The sequence below is a fragment of the Motacilla alba genome, chromosome 4 (assembly GCF_015832195.1).
Source record: "Motacilla alba alba isolate MOTALB_02 chromosome 4, Motacilla_alba_V1.0_pri, whole genome shotgun sequence".
NCBI classification, from domain to species: Eukaryota; Metazoa; Chordata; class Aves; order Passeriformes; family Motacillidae; genus Motacilla; species Motacilla alba.
Window position 1 is genome coordinate 58,400,899 of NC_052019.1, and position 23,446 is coordinate 58,424,344.

The 23,446-nt window shown below is 36.1% G+C and overlaps 1 protein-coding gene across 4 annotated transcripts in view; it reads right to left on the reverse strand.

The window, feature by feature from the left end:
- Window positions 1–23,446, reverse strand: part of LRBA (LPS responsive beige-like anchor protein) — a 367,373-nt gene that overhangs the window by 73,895 nt on the left and 270,032 nt on the right. For all 4 annotated transcript variants that reach the window (XM_038136498.1, XM_038136496.1, XM_038136497.1 and 1 more), the window contains one exon: window positions 17,332–17,484. In XM_038136498.1, the coding sequence (XP_037992426.1) occupies window positions 17,332–17,484 (153 nt within the window). The remainder of the gene's footprint in view (window positions 1–17,331; window positions 17,485–23,446) is intronic.

Consider the following 23,446-nt stretch of genomic DNA (forward strand, 5'->3'; position numbering starts at 1 on the left):
AATATTCACCTGCAAAATGATTTCTGTCTCGTGCTGTACTAATCAAACTGAATCTCCTTGTTACACAGTGCCTGGGACGGTGACTGTCTAACCAAGGGGCCTGGCACTACGCTCTCTGCCATTCTGCTGGTTTCCAAGATCCAGGATTACATGCCCCAGAGAAATCAGCATTTAGCCTGTGCTCAGAGGCACTTGCCAGCATGTCACCTATGTGAGCAAAAAACATGAAGTTAGGGATGTAATTCCTAGGTACTACCTGCTCTGCTTTTTATCTTTTAATCACTCTCAACATTTGCTATGGCAATACAGCTATCAAACATAACCACATACTCCTCTCCAATTTCATAAACTCATTTTTATTCAGTAACAGAAAAGGGCTGTTTTCAAAGGCTCCCCCACTCCCACCTCCCCCCCCAAAAAACAGCTTCTGAGCTGAAACGACTCAAAAATTTTCTTGAAAATGAGCATGCACAACACATACCTTACCATTTATTACAGCTGTTTTGTCAGACCACAGACTCATTCACAATTTACAATAGGATCTATTTTTAAACCAGTCAAAGTAATTATGTCATACGTGTCCACATTCGGTATCAACAGTAAAATCCTTAGAATTACGACAGTCAATAAAAGCTCTTACAGTTCTGCTCCAAAATCCCGCACAAGTTTTAATGGGATGATCCTCTGAAAGCAAACTATCACCTGAAAATTATGTTTATGAGGGCTTATCTGGCATGTGACCTGCCTTGTATTAGTAAAGCTCAAACACCCCCCTTCAGGGCATAACAATTTTGAAGGTTTGTTGGGATTTTTTAATATATTTTCTATCTCACCAGGATTAAAAGCAAGTAAATATCATCAAATTATTTCCTATCTCTGTTGTTAACCTTAGTTACCCCTATTAGACTAGCAATTATGCCACTACAAAACCATAATCACCAGTCACAGCAAAAACACAGTTTATCCCCAGACTGAATTGATGCTCATTTTAACAATGACACGTGAACAATTAACTACTGCTACCTCCTTAAATCAGTGGTTCTCAACCTGTGGTTTGCAGATGCCTTTGGTCTATGGAATACTTCTAAGAGACCACAAAGGGTAATTAAGCAGTCTTGGTTTACTGTCACTCAGCTGAAATTTGCTACCCAGGAAAATGTACCCTCAGTGAAAGATTTCATGGGGCCTCAGAAAAAAAACCTGCTGGCAAGTCACTTCTATAGATATTTTCTTACGTGAGAGAAGCAGACCTTGGAACTTTTACAATAGTTCTGACCTCTTAACTGCTGCAGGTGAAGTTTTCACCACAAAACTGCAAGTCTGAAATGACCAGGAATTCCAGAGTAATGTGATTTCTGGTGGAACATTCACCTCTGTAGACAGGGTCTGGCAGATTCATTGTCTTTTTTCAGTTCCTTGTTCTGGCAGTGCTTATGGCTGTTAACAGAAGCCTACTGACTACTTCTAGTCAATAAAATCAGATTTCACCCAGGAAAACATGTCACTGACAGCGTAAGTCTCAGAGTACCCTCTTTTGCCCTGTTGCATATTACTTCTTCTGAGTGATAAATTCCACATTTTTCTTGGAAAAATCCTTTATGTAGGTCACCGTATAACAACTATCCACCAATACCTAAAAGGAATTTCTGGTTTTAAAAACATGTAATGAATTCTTATCCACCTTTTTCCATCAAAACAAACCAGCCTCATATACTGTGTAAGAGAAATAAAAGAATTGACCTAGCCATATCTACATATGTTTACATGAATATTTACCCCATTAGGGGAAAAGTATATTGAATACTTCACCTTAGTTTAAAAGAAAGTCATACCTAAGAGCAAATATGACTTAAAAATCTTCAGCAACCTAATGCACTTTCTTATCACACTGGTCTTCGGCACAAACTTTCCTCTTCCTTCTATTCATGGAATGCCAAATAATCATACTGGGCATAGATAAAAATAATCTGTACCTTCACATTAACAAAAAAAAAATAATATTGAAAATCCAGAATCCATTTATTTGTGTCATGGAAAGACTGGTAAGATCTTTATCAGAGCTCCTTAATCTTTAGATCTTGGGATCCTATTAAACAATGAAAAAGAGTTTCATGTCTCATTCTCTACAAACAGAGTGGTTATGTTATTTTTCAATGTATAAAAGAGAAAAGATTTTTGCATCACACTCAACTTGTCCTGGAAAGATGGATTTCATCCCTGCTACAGGACTGCCATCTAATTCAACGCTCATTACCCATTAGCCAGTCTGTATTTTTGAGGGTATCTAGTTTGATACAAGGGTTGCTCAAAATGTGATTAGTTCCATAATTATTTTCACCAGACGTCATGGTCAGGCAAGATTTGCTGAGGTTTCACATGCAATATTGACTTAGTCAGTTTCTGCCCTGTCACACCATTTCTAGACTCTCATTCTTGACACAGAGTTATACAAACATTAACTGTCAGCTGGGCTGAATGGCAAAGCAAATGAGAACTGACCCAAACTAAAACGAACATTTTATTTTTTCTTTCAAATTCTGCAGAATGCTTAACACTCTGAAAAATGCCACCTCTTAATACCTTCAAAATAGACACAGATAGTTAGCAGGGATGATAGGCAAGCATTTTTTGTCTCCTCTGCATTTATAAAATAGAAATAATACATTTGCCTCATCACATGAAGGTCATGTAAAGGTAACTTAGTAATGTCTGTGGATGATTCAGATACCCCTGAGTGAATACCAAAGAAAAGGCCATGTAGGATGCTTTTTTTAGAAGAGAGTTCAAACAGCATGCAATAAATAGGGTTTGAAGCTATATAAATGTAGCACTATGGAGAAGGAACAGCGCAATGCATTAAATGAGCTCTGTCCATCTTTTAGACTGAATAAAGTCAGCATAAAACAACCGCATGTGATCATTTAGTTAGACATTATGTGCTGAGGCATTAGCTGAAGGGAAATGTATTCATCGGATATAGGTAGAGTTTTATTTTGTTTTTCAAGTAGTAGAAGTCCAGGAACTTATTCCACAAACCCTCCAAAGATGGAAAAAGAGGAGTCCTTTATTGTACGACATAGTGTGTGAACATGTCTCTATGCAATCTGCAGTTGGTTTCCAATCTCACTAAAAATCCCAAAGCAGTAGCTGGTGTAGGATCACCATTCTGAGAGAATTCACAACCAAAATACACTTTCTTAATGTTTTCCTATTGCTGCTTTTGTGGGAAGGCCCTTCAGCTCGCAAAGCAAACAACAGAAGGATGTGAATTCAGACATGTATTGACTGTAAAGTCAGCACATGACCGCCAAGCATTCATGACCCCAAATTAAGAGGTATTACCCTCTATCTACTAATCCTTGGGTCACAAATGTACAGCCTTCTCCAAGAACATTAAAAATTCCTGAAATTTGCTTACAGCCCACTGCTTGAAAGATGGAAAGCTAACATGCATGAAGTGATCAGATAAGCGAAAGGGGCAGTTCTGTTCTCAAATACCGTATTAAAAATGCCATGACTTTCAGTCACCTTTTCTGCTAATGAAGACCACTACAATTTTACATTAAGGTAATACAGAAATACAACTATCTCCTGAAAATAAGAACTTTCAATAAGAACTTTCACAGATTCTAACATTTTAAATCCCAAATAGAATTTTGAAGGACAATGAAAAGAGAAGTAACATTCATCTTAGCAGCAAATGCAATCAGAAGGCATTTCTAGTAAAATCACACCACATGTGACCCAGAAATGAAGTTTTACATTTTAGCACAGTGGCTTTAGTTTTTAAACTATGAAAGACTATTTTTATCAATCTCAGCGTTTTCACATCATACAGAACATATGAGAGGCTACAAGCTATTCTGTATGTAAGGTTACACAAACATTTTTACTGAGAATAAAAATCCAGCTTTTCATGCCATCTGAATGTTTATGTCCAAAATTTACTTGTTAAAAGTAACTGCAGCAGCTGCATTTCCCATACATTATTGTTACCAAAAAACAAAAGTGCACTTTTTTTTTTTTTCAGAAGAAGATACTTCCAGATTGAGTCCTTTGTAGAGACCAAAGTTGTGTTAATCTTCTAGCTGTTATTAGAGATCACTACAAATTTCATACCTGGTACATGAACCTAACATTTCAGGAAGATATCAAACAGATTTCATTTTATGTTCCTGAATTAGGATCTCCGCGGAACCACCGGAGACAGTAAAGCTGTCTCTGTTTTTCAATCCACTCATATCCCTGTCATTTTTGTATTTACAGATAGTAACACAAAAAAAAAAAAAAACTCAGAAAAAAATGAAGCTATCTGGCCATATCTGTTGATTCCTCTGTATAGTTTCACATTAATTTCTTGTGAAATTCTTTGCTTCACTGCCTGTATCACAGCTTTCTTCCAGCAATTTCCACTGCCACTATTCATGTAACACTGCCCTTTCTAGCTTCTTTGCAGAAACTGATCTTTGGACTGGAAAACCCCAAAATGTGGCATTTCATTGCAGTCTATAAGTGTCCCTGACAAACATAAATTTTAGGGACTACTTCAGTTGGGTTTTTCTCCTTCCTTGCTCTCTCACTTCTTGTTACATCCTAAACCTCACGATGAAAGGAGCAGGAAAAAGAGGAATGTCTCAGTCAGGGATGTGTGATTACAGAAGAAGCATCCATCTCTAGGAAGCCCTGTGGCTCACTTCAGGGAACACCAATGGAGTGCATTCCTTACCTTGCTCTTGCACCAGGACTTGTGCAGGGAAGTGTTAGGGAAGTGACAAAACTGACATAAAACAGAGATGGCCATCTGGCAAGACCCAGCTTGCCAGGCAGTTTTATCTGATCCCCGAGCATGCCTGCCCATCACCAGCCCAACCACACTGAGGATAATGTTTATATATTGCTGCAGGACAAGGGTGCATAAAACAAATCCAAATCAGCAGGATTTAAAGCACTGGATTAAACTGAGCTAATGTGACTGTGCTAATGTAGCCAGAAACAAAACTGATGCTGAGTAGACAGGATTTATTCATTTCAAGTGCACAGCCCAGCTCATGTCAGTCTCCTACATAGTGACAATATTAAAATGGTAGCAAAAACAACAAGTCAGCACACTGTTTACACCTTGGGTACAAGGGCCTATAAATGGGTCACAATCAGGTTAGATGATTACTCCCACAGGAGGAATCTCAACACAAAGCAAAATTTCTCATTAAGTGGTCACCCATTATTACAACAATGCAAAAGGAACTTCCCTCCATATTTGGGAGAGAAACATCCAAACCCAAAAGAATAAACCTACATGTTGCTCTCTTCTAAAATTACTCTAAAGCACTAATCTACACAGGGCAAACTGCAACTGGGGCACAGTTCAACAAACAAGAATGAAGGCAGAAAGGAACAGAATCTGCCAAAAATCTGTGAAGAGCTTAGATCTGTCCACACTTACAGCAAAACTGAGCTTAAAATGGACGTGAGCTAAGTCTGTATGCAGCTTTGGAATGGCTTTTACTCATAGTTTAATTCTGGTGTACACACAGCCCAAGGGTGTGTCTGCATGATGGGCTTGCATCAGTCTGAAGGGAGGAAATTGACAGTGCAGAGGTCCAAGTCCATGCAGTAAAGGCTGCTTCACGTGCTTTTAGTATCTTAGAGAAAGGCTTAATAATAAAGTAAATTATTATAAAGCAAACATCTTTGAGATTATGCAGCAGATTTTAATTCTTAGGTTATTTATATTACTTTAGGCAAAATATATTATGAAAAGCCTGTTGTTAAAACGGTTATCCTGTGATTTATTATGAAAGCAGACAACACTCAAGCAGCTCTTGGAGCATGCTTTCACCATCCTCCACTCTTAATCCTCATTACAAAGTTCTTATTCTGCCTCAGAAAGCAGATGGCAAGAGATAATGTCAGTAACAATTAGGAAGCTTCACTGCCCTTAAGGACTCTTCTGCTATACATTTGCAATTTATTTTTAAAGAGATTTTTAGAAACAAGATACTTTGCACTATTTTTATTCTAGCATGTGATTTGGAATATCCTCAAAACAATTACACAGATTTTGTTTTGGTGTGTGGGGTTTTTTTCTTCCTTTAAACAATGGAGAATGTTGGGGGTTTTATAAATTAAAAATAAACATTATAAATGAAGCTTCCAGCATTATTTTTATTCTACACATTGCAAAACTAAACCCACTTGAGCTTCCTAATATTTTAAATCAATTTCCTTTACACTACTTGCATGCTGCTGAACCTTTTATGTTTTTATGAGCGCAGTTCAGCTCTCACTAACAACTAACTTGGATCAGGTCCAACATTTAACTGTAGTTTAGAAAATCCTTTCCATTTGGATAAGGACAACTCAAAGAACCTCACAAGAGTATATATTATGTCACTTCATCAACACAGAATTTTGTCTGCTTATAACCTATTTGAATGCCAGTTACACTTTTGCTATTATTAAGATCTGTAATGTTGCTTTACAAGCTGATGCTTTGTAATAACAATACTAGTCTACCTAAATAAAATCCAAACAGCAAGTAATATTTCAGAATGCAAAAAAGAAAAAAGCTGAGATTTCATATAATTTTTGTATTGGAGACTTATTTTGAAACTTTAGTGTTAGAGAAAATTTCTCTCAAAAAGAAGTAAGCCAGGCTTTCTCAGCTTTAGAGCCTTCTCTGAATCATGTAAATATTATCTTTCTATAGATATACCCTCCACTATCCTCCTACAGAGCAGCTACATTAATGGAAGATACACCTGCTCTCTGTTGCTGATTAAAGTTTCCCCCTTCTCAAATTCTGTTCCTCAGATCTGCCACAGACACGGGCAAGTGAGAGCTCCCTAACATGTTTCAGCCAAACTGATCCTAGATAGGCAGCCAAAACATTCTTTAAGTACTTAAACTAACCTGGAAAGGATCAGGTGAGCACAAGCATGAGAAACTCTAGCTTTGATGCTTTTTACTCATGGTCGTTTACTTCATGCTTCAAAAGCAGAACAATTGTATTGGTTTAAATTGCAGAGTATAGCAATTCGTGGCTATTTGAGAATGAAATAAGGAAATTAAAACTGGCCCTTTATTGGATTTGATTCTGTAGTTGACTCTGTAGCTCACAAATGTTACTAATACAGATCAATAGATCAGCAAGTATTTACTTAAAGGGAGACTTTGTAGCTAGCATCAGCTGCCTTTTAACAAAGACTGAGAATAAAAATCACACCTAAGAGATCTGGGGTTGCTCGAATTCCTTCACAAAGAGAAACTGGGAAAAGAATTCACAGTCCTTTATTATTTAAGGGTGGACCAACCATCTGACCAAAGCAACCAAGTGTCCAGTACATTTAATGACTCGTGTGAACATGACCTGGATTGTTAAAAACCTGCAATTTTTTTGCCAAGTACATTTTCTTTTCTTGACTGATGGGCTATAGTTTGGCCTCTCTTTAAACCAGAAGGGCTACACCTGAACTTCCAATTAAAGGGTAACAACTGGCAGATGTGAGGGACCATCTAGCAGGAGGCTGATGCTGAGCAGATGGGCTGGGGTGCAGCAACCTTTTCCATCAGTTTCCACCCACTGCTTTTGCAAAGGCACATAATCACCAGGAGCCTGACGCTGCCTTTCTTCAGGCAGCAGCACGATACTCCCTGCAGAGCACAGGGCTGCTATCATCAAACTGGGACCAGGAACAGGGCTACCTAGAGCCTGGCCAGCTCCACAAGCCCACACTGCTCACTGCTGCTTAATGAGATAACGACAACACAGCAAACAGAGGTTTCCACTCAAGAATGTTTGTACTTCCTCTGCAGCGCAGTTGACTATGCCATTTTCTGTAAAAATGCCATAAGTGGGAGAAAAAATTTTAAATCAGGTCACTAAAATAATAACTTTTGTTAGAAATAAGGCTTTTTCATGTTATTTCAGTTTAAAGCACAGCTTCGCAAACATGCGTCCCTGAACAAAGATACAGCTGGGGAAATTTGGTGAGGGGTATGAAGAAGAGGTGGGGAGCTCTCCTTAGATACATCCCCTAAGTTTTGGAAACATGTCTTCAGATTTTTCTTTCTATAAAGCCTAAAGATCTGTTCTAACGACTAAAACATCACATTAATATAATAAGGTTAAGAAAAAGATACTTCTATTTATTAGACCAAGAAGAGGTGGGTACTATTTCTGTCATTTATTTCTCTGAGCTTGTCTTAACTGCTGAATGCAAGATCTTGTATTACGTACAACATGTTTTGTACCACATAACAAACTAAGTACGACTTTATTTGTATAAATGTCCCTCTCTGATTTCTGAGTATTATTGTTATATTTCTGAGTCTAATTACACACTTTTTCAAAAATATTGCCCTGTAGCAAAGTTAAATTTATCACTTCATGAACAACTTTTATGTCCTCATGTTACAAAATAAAGCATGTAATTTCCTGATGCATCTTCTCGGTACTATACATTATACTGTAAGGTTTTCTTATGCTCTTTCTTATCTCCTCTCTCCTAGGAACAAGAAACTCTTTCCTCATACCAGAGTTCCTCCTATATCCATATCATTGTCATAAGCTTTCTCTGTACCCCAGATGGTTTTAGTAACGTTACTCTTCCTCATCCCAGGAGGGGAGTCTTGCCAGGAAAAAGCACCAAAAGCAAAGCCTCAGCTGAGTTCTTTTTGTATCCTTCCACGTAGGGCACAGATGGTCAGGTTTCTTCAGCTGAAAACCCCAGCTCCATGTATGCAAATATTACCAAAAATCTCACTTCCTTTTCCAACACTTAGGATGGAAACTTCTCTACTCTGACTCTATTACAAATATTTTGTTTTGAGTACCCACCAAATTCAAGTTTATCAGCATGTTTTCCCATATGGTCCATAAACAGACACAAAAACAAATCAAACACTGTATCCTACGGGTCTCTCACCAGTACATTCATTGTGTGCGAGTCCTGACGTCCTTAAAGGAGGAGCAACTTGGATATTTCTTTGCAAGGCAATTTCCAATCACAGACTGTAAGTTTCAATAAATAGAGTAAAAAACTGCCATCTCTTTCAAACTTTTTTTTTTCCCTCCCTTACCACTAAGCTTGTGAAGCAATTTTTACATGCTACTCAAAATTCTTGATACATTTTCAGCTGTGTCAGTCCAGGCACAGCATTTGCAGAACAGACAAAGCGAAGACGGACAGATTTAGTGAACACCTGTTATGCAGGGCAGTAGCTCCAGCACAATTGTTTCCCACTTCATTTCACACAGTAATAACTTTAATGTCCTCCACGGACTCGCTTTCAAATACCAGTTCTACAACATCACACAACAAAAGAGCTGAAAGTAAATTTAATTGTCTAGATTGCTTCCAATCATCTTCTTTTTGGATAAAAGCAAATATACCCACTTTAATTGTTTTTTGGGGTTTTTTTAACTGTATCTACTCAAACTGTGTTATTATTCAACATTTTATAATCTTTCCCAACTGCATAACATTCTTCTCCATGTTTTAATATTTATCTTTTCTATGGTAAATTCTCTTACCTCATTAGAAAATCCCATAACTCATCGCTCTCTTTACAGTCCATATTTTTAGCTTATGCTTTGTTTCCTTTTGACTCTTATACATGTATCTAGGCTTTTCTTACTGTTAAATCTACTTGTTTAATTTTGCTGTCAGTTAAAATATTTGTACATTTTAGTTTTATTCCTGCTCACCTTATTTAGTTTCAGACTCCACTAAGACAGACACATTAGGCAAAAGTGTGTAGTCTCCTAACAATTGGAAATTAATTAGAACTATTTTTAAAATGTGATAGGTTATGGCTTTTTTTTTTTTAATGAGAGAATTAGGCTAGCCTTATTCAAGACCATAAAGTTTGGTCTTGAATAAAATAATGAAGTGTGGCAAATTTTGATACCAGCTTCTTTAACTATTTTTTTCACAATAGCAAAGACAAACAGACTGTCTATGAGTCCTTTAAGTTTTCTTCATTCAGGAAGACTGGCATCTATCCCACTCTCAGAAATTACTGAAATGCAAGCATGTGTGGACTTTTTAAAAATAATTTTACACTGTTTACATTCTTGAAGTCTTGAAAAGTTTGGTTGTAATTTCTATAGAGTAACTTGCATGCAGTTTAAAGAGATGGTGGGAATTACAGACATAACGTAAAGAAGCAAATGTTATGGAAAGAACAGACTTTAAAAACTCTGCTTTCCCTTTCTATTTATAAAGATGGAATGGGTAGAAAATAAAGCAATGCTTTTGACTAGCAAATGATGATCCACTACCTAGGTTACTGTTTTCATTGAAAAGGCAAAAAAACAGTTTCTTTCCATCATCACATATATTTTATTATGTATTAACTTCATCCTACAGATGCATCTCTCCAGTGTATTCCATCATATCTATTATGTGAATCCCATCTCCCAGTATCAGCCTATTTTGCTGTATTATGAAGCCCAAACTGAATGCTTTCAGCATTCTTACCTTCTGTTCAAAAGCACAGTTTGGGTTCACTTTTAATTACTTCCCTCATATTCTTGAATTTATTTGACTCTCTCTGTATTGTAGTCTTCTTTACAAGTTAAATCAATAAAAATTCATATATGAAAATTAATAAAGCCACTATTCCAACAGAACTGGATTTAAATAAACATGAATTTCTGGCCATATTTCTTAGATGGCACTTCAATAAAAATAAGTTACACAGGCAGTCTATTGTACACACAGAAAATTAGTCTACATTTTTTATTCACAGATTTTCAGAATCTCTTCTAATAGGCCATATATCACATTTTCTTACAAATATTTTCTCTTTACTTTTCAAAAATGTCTTGTACTGAATGATTTTTTTTAAATTTTCCCTCCAGAATACCCACAGATTAGGTTTTTGTCTGCATCAATTTCCCCTATTTGTGGTTATGCTTGCATTGTTAAGGTTATTCTACATTCATCTTCATCTTCAGACCTGAATAAAGTGTTTCAGAATGGGTAAAAAAGTCTCATTCTCCCCCCTTTCTATGATAATAATCAGACCTGTACATGATATAATTAAATGAAAAAACTGCTCACAATTACCCAGCTTTTTTGATTCTAGCCTACACACAAATGTTTCTATGTCAAAGACAACAAAGGTTCTAACTTTTAAAAAGTAATTATAAAACTGCAAAAAATCCCACAGAAACACAGATGATGAAATTGTCACATGTGTGCTGAGTTGGCAGGAGATGATCCTGAGTGGTGCAGGAACACAGACTTACCAATGCACAAAATGCAAAAGTAGACAGCTTTGAGCCAGTGCTGGTATTCCACATGGAGAAATTGAAAGGGAAAACCAGACGACAACTAGAACTGCACACTGCAATCATGGAAGTGCTTCTCCAGGAAAGGAGAAATCCTGCTGCTTCATTCACACACCAGCCTACATTCCCTTCAGCTGTTTAAGAGATCACCTGTGCTCCTCTGCCTGTTAAGTGCACACAGCAGAGCCCCTGTGTTTCCCAGGACTGCCTTGTTTCCATAGATTGGGGGGGGGGGGGGGGGGGGGGGAGGAGAAACATTAAACAATATCAACCTTTTATACAGATGAAATCAAATACGCCAGCAGATTGGACCTTCCACACCCAACTTTGCTGAAGAATACTATTCCTGACTGGAATGAGACTGCTACATTTCTGGGACTCCTATGGATGAAAATGTTTATTTTGCCTGATACAAGGAACCTTGCCTCCTATACAAAACTTTTTTCATAGTTACACCTTGAAAAACCATAAAATGAATGTAGCATGGTGCTTTAATATTCACTGGCAATAGTTATGTTTAAACATATAGCTATTTTAATTGCATAATGCAGATTCGTAGCATAGAAATAAAAGTATATGTCAGGAAAAGCAAAGCTACAAATTACTTTTGTAAGTACTTTTATAAGTAAGCTATCTTTTCTATAATAATTTATGAAAGTCATTTTGCTAAAAAATTAAAATACTTGTAGAGTTAATAGACATCCTCCATTCAGAAGATATGGTATAGATTATAATCTTCACAGGAAAGCCACAAGAAATCACCAAATATCAGAAACAGAAATTGAAGTAACAGTACAGAGTCTGAAAGAGTCTGAAAGAACTGACATCAAAATTCTCAGATTCTGTGAACACCCCATGTCAGCCTGGATTGCTGGAACCATCTTCATTGCTCAGTGTACACAGCTCCATCTGCATTCCAGCTTCTTAAGACCACATCCAATTCTATAAAGACCAGAATCTCAAAGTAGGTGCTGCACAAATTACAACTCTGATGTTGCTGGTTAAGCCTGGTTTACATTTTACCCTTTTTTCTGCCCTCTAATGTTTTTAACACATTGAATGAGTCAGCTGTTATCAGGAATATGCAACTAATGATCTAGCAATCGATTACTAGTAATCTCCACTTCTAAGCCTTAATTCACATAGGTAGTATCACATTATGGTATGATTTGCTGCAACACATTTTCAAATACACAGCTGTGGAACCGGGAAAAATATCACAGAGAGATTTTTCCAAGATAACACACAAAAAAATCTAGTACGTTCCAAGTTCCAGGCTTTAACCCAGTATCTAGATTTGACTAACACCAATAGTTTTAAGAGACTGAAAGTAACATAATTTTTTCAAAACCAAGTTTTGTTTTTTCACCACCAAGTTTTGTTTTTTCACCCAGCTCACAAAACCTGAAGTTCTGAGCATTGTTGTGTGATAGTTGGTGGGGGATGCTGCTTTTTCAGTGTAGCCTGGTATAAGGTGGAGTTGCTTGTGCTGAAAAGTAATGCCTTGTACCAACTGATAATGATCCTCTAATTCTCACTGGAGATTTCTCTTAACTTAGTTCTTAGCACTGATTCATTGTGTTCCACTAAAATTTGTATTGGGGTAAATGACTGCCCTACCCTTCCTTTCCGTTTTGCTTTTCATGGTTCTGCCACATTTATTTTTGTGTGTAGCATCTTTATGTATTTAAGCATTTCATTTGTTTCAGAAAGCACCCCAGCTTCCAAATACTACATTTTCAATTATTTGAAAATTGGATTTCAAAACTTTCAGTCTAGCACAGTAATCTCATCACTTTTCTAATTTGTCTTGCATTTTCCCCAGCATTGAATGAAATGGATAAACCTCGAATCATGAAAGGACTAACTCTGCAATAAAGCACTAAAACACTTAAATTGAGATATATTGTGGAAAGCTGTCTTGACAGACCTCAATGACTTCATTATCATTGAAGCAATCTAATGCTCAAAAAGCTGAGGCTCATCAAATCTGTGTGAAATTTAGTTATTTTCTGTTGATTAATAGTTTCAAATTAATTCTGCCCAATTCAGACATCCAACTTTCAATGACAGGACAAAATAGATTACTTTACCATGCAGAACAGAACTTCCTTATTGGGATTTTCACCTATTCCTAACTATCAGTGGGAAGCATAGGGCTTTTCCCTGGGTCTCACCTGGTCTTTGTAAATGTCTACTTTTTCATGCATGATACAAAGGGCATTTAAAACTTCTAACAGCTTGAATGCAGTAATTATCCCTAGGTCCCACATGTGAAATTAAATTTCTAAAATAGGGAAGTGTTCTAAAGGAGAGCACCTAACATAACTAAGACTGTGAAGCCAAGAAAAGATGCCACAGAAATCTAAGTTTTAAAGGTTATATCTGTTTCTGTGTCTGAAAACTGCTGCTAAAGGTTTTGTTTAGGACTTCTGTATCCAAACTACAACTGAGCATCTATCTCTTTATATTCTCCCAAGTTCACTTCCCATTCCTATTTCCTGTATCTCTTTCAGAAGCAGAGGAGAACCAAAAATTGTTAGGTATTTTTTATAAGGTATCAGATGAAGTTTGCATCCTCCCCTTTTGCTCACATACTTAATGCTAAAGAGACTACAATTTGGAAATAGTAAAGTAAGGATGCAACAGCATATTGCACTTGAGATTTTTCTGTTTTGTTGGGGGGAAAAATTATAATTTTATCTTGTTTAAAAGCCTGTAGGTTTTACTCTTATAAAGCTAATACTATAATTCTAATTACACACACATTTATTAAATGATGAATTTAGACAATAATACAGTTACTGTTAACTGTACCTGTGTAAACTGAAAAATATTTTGAGATGTCTTAGCAGTTATTTCATGGCACTAAACATAGTATGCCTGAGCTTTAGAGGTATATAATAGTTGTTTCACAATGGTAAAAACACAGACACTTTTCTGACAAAATCTGGACTGTCTCAGAGAAAAATACTCTACCCCTCTACTGAGTTATGTTATTACAAAACATTGTATATCACAGACTAATACAAAATACCAACTATATGCAGAAGCAATAGATACACTTTGAAGTTCTGTGTATTGCTTAGAATGACATCCTGATGCTACCATTTAGCTCATGATAACATTACATCAATCAAAATCCAGTTTTAATTATACACCATTCTGCTTTTTCTCTCAAAGCAAACACAGACAAAAGGCAATTACCTATTTCAATTAAAATACACACTTTATAGAATTAAAAATAGGTTGGAAATCACTTTTAAATCAGCTATCAGCCTGTCAATTAATGCTCTGAACCCCTGCTATTGACCCAGTACTCTACAAGCTGTTATTATGCACTGTCCTACGTATCATCTGTTCCCCGTGCTGCTCTGTTCCACAAAGACAGACAGCTGCAACAGAATATCCCTGTTCAACCTGAGGACCATCTGACTTTAATTGTAGCCCACAGCTTGATTTGGGTCTGGTTATGAGAAGCCGAAGTATCACACTGTAATAATCTGGAAAAGCAGAAACCTGCCAACACGAGGCTGAAAACAGGGGCTTGCGCTGTCTGGCTGCCTGATGGGCTGCAGGAAATATGATTAATGAGCAAGGTATAATGATATCAGGAACCCGATTAGCACCACAGAAAGGTCACAGATCAAAGTAGTATGCATTTCATGAGCTCCAATCGTTGTATAAGATCTGGGGACTTAAAGAGGTAAACTCAAATCCAAACGGGAAAAAATATCTGTGTGACATAGCTTACAAAATGAGCATTTGGAATACTGTCATCCCTATTTTATCTGAACCAGTAGACAGCAAGGAGATATTAGCTGAATACATCAGCCCATGCCACATTGTAGCAAGCTTTTCTTGATCATATTAGTGTGGATCTGAGCCTTAAGCATTCTCCCTAAACTATTCTACTTGAAAAAGAAACTATGCTGATTTGATGCTGATGGTATTCACTCCACCAAGTATTAACAAGGAAAAGCAATTTAATATTTGCATGTAATTTTCTCAGTGTTATTCCACTGCAAAAGTGGCAGATCACAGAGGGCATCAGCCACACCAGCTAGGCCCACTACTACTGGATAAGTTTAACTATGTCAGACAGAAGCAATTAATGTAATTCATTGGCAGAGAGGCTTAAATTTAATGATACCAGACTGACCAAAATTTGGTATCCTCATTACAGAAACAGCATCAAGCACCTACAGCTGTAGGTCCTACCCATTTGGTAGGACACCCGACATCATTTGGATGATGTCTGGCACACTTTAATACCAACACTTGATAAATTATTTATTACTTTTGTAATTAGCGTAAGCCTTAAAAAAAAACCAATTTTTTTCTGTGCAATTAATACCTGAAAACTGTAAAATTTCATACTGAGAATATTGCACAAGTGAGAGGTATCAAAGAGAGCTGCAAGAAAGGCAGACATGAGCAGCAGATTGGGAAATGAAGGAAGAACGAGAGAATGGTAGGTCAGGGCATACAGAGAGGTGAGGGTGAGAAAACCTGGCCCATGGCTTGAAATGAGGAAAAATAATTAAGAGCTAACATCTCAGACAATGAGGAAGTGGAAGATTAACTTCAGAGTGGGGAAAGCCAGATCTGTAACTAACAGAACAAAAGTATATTTTAATGCAAAATCTAAAACACCATAGTCAGGAGAGATCAAGGCCACCTTGATAGACAGGCCTTTGACAAGTCTGCTCAAGAACACAGCGTTGCATTTCCCAGGTTGTTCTGAAGCACCAGCACATGCCAAGCTCACAGAGGTGTCAGGGTATCCCCCCTACCTATTACCACAACTGCGAGATCAAAAGCTAAGTTTCAATATGGTTTGCCAAGTAGTCCTGCTAAATGTTACTGTATTTCATATCTCATTTAAATAAAATTTGCACATACATATGGATGAAGGAACATTAAATCCACCCAACATTCTTTGTGATTACTATGGTGCATCTACCACTGCCTGCAGGAATCTAAGCCGCACAGCATTTCTGAAAACCATGGTATCATGTCACCAGTAAAAGCGCAGTGTAAAACATTCCAATTGACTTCTGAACCACAGATTTCTTCTTATGTAAAGGTTCTCCAATGTTATGAAGCCTGACGTACCACCACCAACAGATCATCTTCGATTCATATTTCCCAACTTAGGAATATCAGGATGTTATCCTGATAAGCCTGGTACCTGAAAGGTTTTTGGGAGTTTCTATGCCTTAATTCACTATTTCCCAGTTAGCTGGCTACCACATAAAAGTGCAGCCTCATATTTCAAGATTTGCTAGGAAAAGCTTCTGTTATTTATTTCAGAATGCCATCAACGCAGAACTGTTTCATTCTGAGAAGAGCCTAACACAGCTTTTGAGAATGTGCTGAAACACCACCAGTGACAGTGTAACAGCTATTCTGTAATTAATTACACTTAATTTCACCAGAGGGCACAGTGAAGACAGGCAGTGCTAAGAACTGCACTTCCCAAAAACAGGGAATAGAACAGTAACACAGATTTGAGAATGAAGCAGGTAAAGGAGAATGTAGTTTTATTTTCTTGTAAAAAAGGCTCTGAAAAATATTGATTTAATGGAAGAAATGGAAGAGGTGGCAGAAGATTGAAAATGCCTCTTTGGAGTTATATGGACACTAAAATTAAGAAACCTCAAAATCACATTTAAGTCACAAATATTTTTACGAGCAAGCAAGCTTTTTCAAGCCTTTTGTAAAGTGATGATTTTATTGGCTCTTCAGAACCACAAGACCTGACATGGAAAAAGGGTAAGATTTCCTGTACATTTAGACTGCATTCAAACTTTTTTGAGCAAATCTAAGACTGAGAACACTATATTCCTTTTTTCTTCCTACATTTGTAATGTATATCTTATACATTACAATCTGTATCTTCATATAATTTCAGACATAGTTCTATTTAAATTATAAATATATATTGCAGGCAAAGATGTAAATTATTTCAGAAGAATCTTGCAAGACAGATTCTATAGAAGAGAGACTATAGAAGAAAGACATCTTACCAGCCTGTTTATGCGAACAAATTCTTCTGGGGTTTTGGCCCATGGTGGAAGTTCAACATCTGACACCACTGTTCCATCATCCATCACTCCCAGATTGTAATTGTTGCTGTTGACAAATATCTCTGGGAGGTAATAAAATTCAGGAATCAATTCCTGTAGATAAATTAAAAACAATGCCATGTTATAAATTCTGTCAGAGGATGCACTGTGTCACCTTAAAAAAAACTAATTATTAGAATGGAATTAAGCAAAGAGAATATATTAAATTCTCCCACAGATATCCCCCTCCTTCCTAGAAGGGTCCCCTTCTGTACTTTCTGAAATTCAAACCTGTAGATATGATGACTCTTTAGCATGCTTTTAAGATGACAAAGAACTGAGACACAACAGGCTATAAAACTAAAATGTCAGAACATTGGTTTTGGTTGCACATTATGCACTGAGAAACTTAAAAAAACAAAGTAATGAACATCACATGGCACAGATAATATTTAGTGGAAAGGTACAGACAATCAATTATAGTAAAAAGTTGTGGAAAACTGATTCTTTCACATTTTAGTACAATATACTAATGCACAAATGGCAATCTACAGTTGGGTGAAACCAGCACCATAGATATTAATTATGAAGGTGTGAAACTCAGTTATAGTCTTATTCTCTCTAATGTAAAAGGTCTAAGAACCTGATGTTTAGGCTATTACCTAAGATTATTTAATGCCCAGAAATAATTTTTTTTTAAATTCCAAAATACCTGGAGTTATGCCACCTGTTCCATAAAAACAAATAAACAAACATACAAACAAACAAACAAACAAACCCCATAAAGCTGAATAGAGTCACCATTTTTCTTTCACATAAAGTTCATTTACTCAATTATGTGTCCAGTCTATAAATTACAGGGAAGAACCATACAAAATTTCACGCACAAGAGAAAAAAAGCCAGGGACTTCACATGGTTACAAAATCTGCACTAAATTCCTTGTCAGGATCATCACTGCTGCAAACAAATGACATTTTTGATGTTCTAGGCTTATGCTGAATAGGACTGGAACTCAGCATTTACACCTCGCTGGCTGGCCTGCTCTGGCATCTCTGCTGGCACAGCTATCATGGCCAAGGAAAAACAGTATAGGAATTGTGATTTCTAAGTCTTCTCAGAAAAACAAAGTAATAGTAATGGCTAAACAAAAATTTTATTAAGCAGAAAATGTCATGTTCTAGTGCAAAACTGAACATAACATGCTAAGAAGGAAAATTATGCTCAAACCCACAAGGATTTTCTTCTGGATAAGTGGATTATTTCCTTGTTTTGCAAACAGACCTGCAACGTCCTAAGTTGTCATGCATTTTATAAAATACACAGTAGGTAACACAAAAATTTATCCAAGTTAATGGGATTAGAACCTTATTTATACACTTTCATAAGAATATCTGCAACGTCCAGGTATAACACTTAATAGAAAAAGCCCATAAAGATATGACACACATATTTCTGCCCTATATTTTAAAGGTAGATTGGTTGGGGGTTTTTTTGGGTTTTTTGGTTGGTTGGTTTTTTGGTTGGTTTTTTTTTTTTTTTTTGAACTTGATGTTGTGATTTAAATACACCCCAAAAAAAACCTGGCAATTTGATGGATTTAGAAAAATTAAGCCACTAAATTAGAGAATTTACTTCCTTTGTAAAGAAAGGATCAATACACGTAATTGCTTCAGGAAGTGTATTTCATAGCAAATGAGTGGTGTAAAATTGGTCTTCCATACAGCAAGTGCAAGCTGCAGGCCACTTGAGAAGTAGGAAAAAAAAAAAAAAAAAATCAGACTGCCTCAGTGGCTTTTGTCCACCCTGGGTGGACGATGTAGCCATGCCAGAAGATCAGCAGATCAGACCTGAAATGCAGTCCTGACATGGGTCAGCGGCTCAGTGGTCTCCAAGATAGCCCCTCAGGGCCAGCTATGGCATGAGCAGCTTTCCAAATGGCTGAGTGCAATGAGGAGGTCATCAGATTGCGGGCAAGGTCAAGCCGCAGTAGCCAGGGCAAAGACAGGAAAGATCAAGCAGGAATTAAGCTATTATCACCTCCATCCTTGTGTGAAACACTGCTTGGCTTTGAATTGTATTTGTTTACAGTCCCCTTAATTAACTTGGGTAAAAAACATGCTTCTGTAACAAATGCTCGACAGGTAGTTGATAGAAAAGAGATTTGAAATTATTTCACTGCAGAAGAACAAGAATGTAGCGAGGATAAACGCTGTAAAAAATAAAGTTTGTAAAAAAAAAAGTAACACTGCAGTTGCTACAGTGTTTTTATCATCACAGACAGCAGCAAAGAAAAAACAGAGACACAGGACTATTAATTTGATAGCAGCATGGACCACAAATATGAAACCATTCCCTGGCTCTGAGCACTTAAAATACAAGCTCATTACATATGTTGCCAATGCTTTTATTTCTTCTTTAAATATGTATCTGTACAGCTATTCATTAGTTTCTTTCAAGATCAGAAAGCATTTGGCTTTCTAGAACACATTGTTTTCATTAGGTTACACAGAAACAATATGCTGGAAGCCTCAAAATTACCTGTAATTTCTACTAGTTTGACTATTAGAAACTTTTCATAAAGCTTTTCATTACTCCAGAAATGAGTTTTCAGAAAGTTTTTCACTGTCACCATTATGGTACATTTCTACAAAAGGAGTTTCTTTCTTATGTGATTTTGTTCTCTTGGCCATGTGCTAACATTTACCCAAGGAAAAAGGGAGTGCAAACAGATGCATGTGGCCATTGGAAATGAGCTGTATGTAGAGCCCATTTTTAATGCCTTTATATGGGTGAAAATTATAACATTAGTTAAAGGAAAACAGTTTTTCCTAAAACCAGCAAAAACACCTGATCACAAAATATTAATTTTTATCAAGTAAACAAATATTCTTCATATATTTGGCAGCTGCAGTCTTTAACAGTCCTCCTCAACTGTATTTTTGAGGTCTTCTTTTTTCTTAAAATCTTCAAATCACATGCACAGAATGACACTAAGACAGCAGATGCTGACCCACGTGTGCAACCCCAGAAATAATAGAACTTCCTGGACACATGAGAAAAAAAAAAAAAATTAAAAATTGCACTTTTTGAGGAGGAATGAGTTAATAAATGTTTTCACACAAACATCCCATGAACATTCAGGACTAGACACGAGAGGCCAGAATTAAAGAATCCTTTAATATCTCACCTGGAACAGTGACAAGGACTGGACTAACACAGGGCAAATACAGCCTCTGCATGGATATTCTGTCATCTTCTTACAGCTAAATGGTTCTGAACTAATCCATGCTTCTGATTTGTAAAATCATGAAGCGTGGGGTCTGTAGCTTTGTCTGCACAGATTTTCCTTTGGCTGTTCTAAAACTGCTTCCTGGCAGTTCCAGTGGATGGTGCCAATGGCCATTTTGTGGAACACAGTAAATGTTAGTTCCTTATTTGCTCTTCTATGCACCCTTCTATGTACTATAGACCTACATGATCATCACATTCTTCCTCAGGGATCTCTTTTTGCAAGCTAAAGGATTCTAGTCAGTTTAGATTTGTTCTCTCTGGAAGTCTTCCCTTCCAACTAAAAATTTTGGTTCCCTCCATACTTTTTCTAACTCTGCTGAGTTCTGAAATTTCCCACAGTCAGCACATGTACAGAAATGGTAAAACTGCCCCACATTTCTATTGTTCAAATTTCACAGAAAAAGCCAAAACATCTCTATGATTATCTCTTGTTTTAGGACTTGTGTTTGGAAATTATTTTCTGTAATTTACCTGTTGAAATTCGCCATTTCCACAAGGAAGAAACAAGACATCCTTATAGTAAGCAATACTTCAGTCGTTCTGCTATGCTTTTCACTACAACTGAAGAAGGAGCTCACAGGCAATATCAACATAAATCTAACACTCAGTACTTACTTTTAAAAAAAACCTGCCATATCAGGGTTCTTATTAAAATATTTATAAAATTCTGCATAAAACCAAAGTACAATTTTCCTCCAACAAAAATTGCCCTATAGCACACAAAAACAATGATTGCTAAGGAAAATACACTATTTTAAATTTTTTTTTACAAAAATGCAGTATCAACAGGATGTCAGTTTAACGCTGGTAATCTATTTTCATATAGGCCACCACGCAAAAAAAATTAATTCTAGATACTTTGTTTCATTAATGCAATTAAATGTTATTTTTTTAATTTTGTTTAGAAAATGACTGATACATTTTGAAGCAGTTATATGATCTCCAAAGATGTCTAGAAACAATGACAGATCCCTAATCCTTTTAAACATTTATAAGATACCAAATTTTCAAACTAAATTATTTCACAATCATGTTAACCAATATAAAGCCTATATATAACCTGTCAAGCAGAATAATAAAAATGCATATTTTTAAATATGCATAAATCTAGACTTTTATTCATATTGCCACACTTTATTTCTTCTGTTAGGGACTTAAATGGCATTCAAGAAATGTACAGTAATCTGTTAAATTAACTCAAATTTCAGTTTTTTCATCACACTTCAATGAAATAATTTTCAAGACTGTTGGGAAGTATAATTTCTCACTACCCATGAGTTTCCCTCCATCTGCTATATGTGTGTTATTTCTCACTAAGAAATTGTCAACTAAGAAATTGTCTCAAGACACTGCCTGGAACTCTACCAACTTGCAAGAAAAATATTTTGGCAGGTTTCCATTAAAATTCTGAAGGTAATTAATGAAGAAATAAGTTCCGAAAGTAATTAATGAATAAATTTTGTCAATGTTTAACCACTCTGTTAAAGTTCTAAGTGATAATGCATCAAACATTTTCTAGTTTGAGAAAAATACTAAACTTCTCAGTAATTCACAATTAGGCAAAAAGAATTGCAGGAAGTCCAGATATTTATTTAGCAGATTAAAGAAACATATGATAACCACAATTAAGACCTGATTCATTATTGATCAATAAATAGATTTTATGGAGTCAATATCTCACTGGATAAAAACCTGCATCTATAAAGCACTTTAAATCCTGTTACTCTATTTACATATGTATATACATATAAATATATAAATATATATTTTTATATGTATATTAAAATTATTTTACTTTTTACTTAGAATCTAAGTAAAAGTATTCAATGGTGTATATTGAACATATTTATATACTAGTTAATTCAGGTTAATTTGACAGAGAAAGAAGAAAAAGTTGTATGTATAACTACATTCCTTCTCCTTTGGACTTCAGAAAACCTGTCCATAACTTACTCTAAATTTGTTATTTAAACACCTACACAAGGAGTTTGGAGCAGATATTGAAACTATTTGCTTCATTTTCAATACAGACAGGGCTGTCTGTAAAAGAAGCAGATCACAGATGTTAGATGGAACTTTCTGATCCACACATCCAGATGGCTGTATTTTTAACTAATATAATTTCCACAGATTACCATGCACAGTTCTGACTGAATGTGGAATTTTTATTTTATTTTTTGTTAATTCAGGGAAGTATTTTCCTGTCATGGATCTTAGCACAATTTTACACAAAACCAAATCTTTTATGGAAACCAAGTCTCTGCATCCTAAATATATTAAATATTTTACTACACCAGACATGGAGTTTATGATTAAAAATCTGAATTTATAGGTACTTGCTTCTGAATTTGCTGGTCATTGCTCTTTTTGTGACTACTATGACATGAAATGTCTCCTATAGGAAGGTCATGTTGCCAGTTTCACAGCAGGTTTATTCAGTAACTTTTGAGACTTTAAATATGAAGCTTGATTTAAAGAAAAACTGTCTAAAATTATGTTATGCCAGTAAGTTTTACAATAGACTTGCTGAAACAGCATTTCTGTACCTAAAATTCAGCTGTTTTACACTATGAGGATCACAATTTGCCAAACGCACCTGCATGAGATACAAATTCAGATACTCAGTACCATTCCCTCAGCCTTACAATAGCTGCCACAGCAGTGTGTTATATCACAGGATTTCACATATTAGTGTCCATTTTATGGTGGAACAATCTAGAACGGTGTAATTGGAGTTTACTAATGTTTTCTTTAATATTATGGTCTCCTAGCAACTCTTTTTGA